Source organism: Panulirus ornatus, chromosome 11 (genome assembly GCF_036320965.1).
Source record: "Panulirus ornatus isolate Po-2019 chromosome 11, ASM3632096v1, whole genome shotgun sequence".
NCBI lineage: Eukaryota > Metazoa > Arthropoda > Malacostraca > Decapoda > Palinuridae > Panulirus > Panulirus ornatus.
The window spans coordinates 50,976,178-50,979,639 of NC_092234.1; the positions used below are offsets into that span (position 1 = coordinate 50,976,178).

General features: G+C 49.6%; 1 protein-coding gene across 1 annotated transcript; it reads left to right on the top strand.

The window, feature by feature from the left end:
- Window positions 1-1,755: 1,755 nt before the first annotated feature.
- Window positions 1,756-3,197, top strand: LOC139751111 (uncharacterized). The gene is made up of 2 exons (XM_071666211.1): window positions 1,756-1,910; window positions 2,465-3,197. The coding sequence occupies exons 1-2, from the start codon at window positions 1,896-1,898 to the stop codon at window positions 2,876-2,878; spliced, it is 429 nt and encodes a 142-aa protein (XP_071522312.1). The 5' UTR covers window positions 1,756-1,895; the 3' UTR covers window positions 2,879-3,197.
- The last annotated feature ends 265 nt before the right edge of the window (window positions 3,198-3,462 follow it).

The following is a 3,462-nucleotide window of genomic DNA, read 5'->3' on the forward strand; positions in this document are numbered from 1 at the left end:
TTTTTTGTCGCCTTTTACAACACGCAGGGAATACGTGGGAAGTATACTTTCTACCTTATTCCCAGGGATATATATATATATATATATAGCGTTAAGAACAGAGGACTGAGCCTTTGAGGGAAATCCTCACTCGGCCCCCTTCTCTGTTCCTCCTTTCGGAAAATTAAAAACGAGAGGGGGAGGATTTTCAACCCCCCGCTCCCTCCCCTTTTAGTCGCCTTCTACAACACGCAGGGAATACGAGGGAAGTATTCTTTCTTCCCTATCCCCAGGGATATATATATATATATATATATATATATATATATATATATATATATATATATATATATATATATATATATATATATATATATATATGATGTGATTCATTCATGAAAATGCTGGTAAATATTTACATCAGATATCATATGTACATTACATATATATATATATATATATATATATATATATATATATATATATATATATATATATATATATATATATATATATATATATATATATATATTCCTGTGAGTCCACGGGGGAAATGAAACACGATAAGTTCCCAAGTGCACTTTCGAGTCATAATCACGTCATCAGGGGAGAGACAAGAAAGAAATACAAGTCAGCTGATATACACCGAAGAGCCGGAGAACAACAGCGATGAAGAAGAACCTTGAAAACGCCTTTGTCCAAAGCAATCCAAAGCAATCTAATTACCCTCACCATCCAAGTCAATAACTGCAACTTACAAGCACCCACACACAAAGCGTCTCACGACGCACAACTTCGACGTATCCAGTGAGGGTATTTACCCATCGGGCACCGTGTTACATAACCAGGGACCCAGGTATACCCTTACCACCACAAACATCTGGCTTTATCGCGTCTGAAGGCCGCGAAAAATAGTTCCTTGTATACTTGGAAGGACCAGGTAGGGTGTGGTGGACATGGGTGGTGTGGGCTCAGGTATAGCACTCCCATGGGGGGCGCGAATAAGGGAAGGGGGTGGGTTGGGGGGAATCATGGGCCACTGAGAGTAGGATAACCATGGCGGGGGGAAGGGTGGATGCCAGGGGAGTAGCGTGATTCTGTTCACGGGCCAGTGAGGACGAGATAGCCATAGGGGTGGGCTGCGGCATGACAGAGTCATGGGGTTGGGGGTTGGGGGGTGGAATGAGTAAAAGTGGTGGGCCACTGAGAGTGGGAAGGCCATGGGGTGGGCTGAGGCATGGCGAGCTCACCATTCGGGTGGGGGTGACTGGGTACGTGGGCAATCTCAGATGGGGATGGCCGTGGAAGCGGCGAGACTGGAGTGTCTGGAAGAAGGAGGTTGGGTGGACTGTGGTATACGTGGACCAGTGAGATTAGGGCAGCCATGGCTATGGGGTGACTGGGTGCATGGGCCTGTGAGCTTTGGCAAGCCATAGGATGGGGGACGAAGTGCATGAGGCAATGGGATAGAGGCGGCGAAGAGATGGGCGTACAGTACAGCGAGGTAGGTAGGAGAAGGCGGGGAGGGAGGAGAGGATGCCCATGGAGATTGGTTGGCTGAGTTTATGGTCCGATGGGAATAGGGCGGCTATAGAGGTAGGCAAGAGGGTGGTCCATGGGCCTGTGACTGTGGGAGGGGGAGGGTGGTGGAATAGGTAAAGGAGAAGGCCGTAAGGGTGGGGTAGTAGTGTTGGCGTCGTGATGGCAAGGGCGTGGCGGCAGCAGAGGCGAGCAGGCACGGAAGACTAGACCGTTACGACGGTGGAGGGGGGAGGGGAGGGGGGGGGGGACGGCTGGAGGTAGAGGAGGGGTGATGGAGGGCGAGGTCGGGGGGGGGGGAAAGGCCGGTATATAACCGGGCGGCTCATCTTCCCAGCAGTCACATTCCTGCCGACTTCAACGTCGACCACGTCAACATGATGAGAGCTCTGGTGGGTACACTCTGTTGCTACTGTTTTTAACCATCATTTCTATGCTTCGAGGAATTAAAAGGCTGTGACCACTGATCATCAACATTTATGAAATGATTTATACATGATCATTACTGCGGCTGTTACTATCAACAGTAAAAATTATCAAGGAAATAGTATCTTTTATCATAACTACAGGGGGTTATTTCGCTCTTAGAAATAATAGACTTTTCGTGATTCACATTACTATTCACCCAGTGTTTATGGTACAAGGACCCAACTCTTGGTGGAAAATCTGAGGTCAGTGGAAATTCCTAAGAGGAAGTGCATTAATGACATGACACACACACACAACACAACGGACAGAAAGTGAACAAACTTTGTCTGAACCGAATGATATAATTACTGGTGTTATTATACAATTATGTCCAGTGACTGAGTGAACTTCAGTGATGTAATCACTTCTAAGATGGGAATCATTTGATGTAAATAAGCACGTAACAATATGGCGTTTAGGGAGAAATTTTGATTGATTTACGTAGTAATCTCAGGTACGCCACTGGGCGCTGTTTCAGATCCTGGCCGCGCTGGTGTTGTGGTGTGGCAGCCTGGCCGTGCCTCTACGCGCGCCCAACACCCAGAAGGAGCAGCAGGGCTCTACCTACAGCTTCTCCATCAAAATGGATCCCCCTCACCCCATGTTCGCCAACCCTCCCCCTGGGACCGCCCCGCCGGCTCCGGCAACGCCAGCTCCCGCCCCGGTCACGGCCCCGACCACACCGCCCCCGACGCCCGTCCCGGAGACAGAGACTCCGGCTCCTCCTCCAAAGACCAAAGCGCCGGCCAAGATCTCCGCACCAAAGAAGACCAAGGCTACCCCAGGGAAGAACCCTTCCTCAATCTTCACGTCCTTCCTCGAGGAGCAGTTCCCCAACAGCGATGACCTGAGCCTCTACGCCTTCGGTACCCAGTTCGGCAACCGCCGCTAAGGGGTACCATTCGGCTGAGGGGGATTTCCCCGGAGCCAGGGTGTCAGAGGATGCCCTCCACCTCCCGAGCTGTGCTGGCTGTGACCGCTTGCAACACCTCCTCCCCCCCATCGACCTACCTGGCTGAGACACTCGGGGAAACACCTCACGCTCTCATTAATGTTAAGCCTCTGGACGCTTTACTCTCCTGGTCACCAGCTGCAACCCTTGGCTGGCTGGCTGGTTGGTTGGCTCACCAGATGTCCCCTCCCTGTATATAGCAACGACAGTGTGTCACTCCTCTCTGTAATATACCGTTAATAAAATCCTTTAAACACAATCGTCTCCCACCCTCCTTCCACAACACTGCAGCAAGTAGTAAGGGTGACGAAACGCCACTTTTCCTTCCAACGTAAAGATGTCTCTCTCTCTCTCTCTCTCTCTCTCTCTCTCTCTCTCTCTCTCTCTCTCTCTCTCTCTCTCTCTCTCTCTCTCTCTCTCTCTCTCTCTCTCTCACACACACATCTGTCTCTGAATCATCATGTGTCATTCAGCTGCCTCCACTTGGTGGTACTCACGTCTTGATCTTTAGAAAATGAATTGAT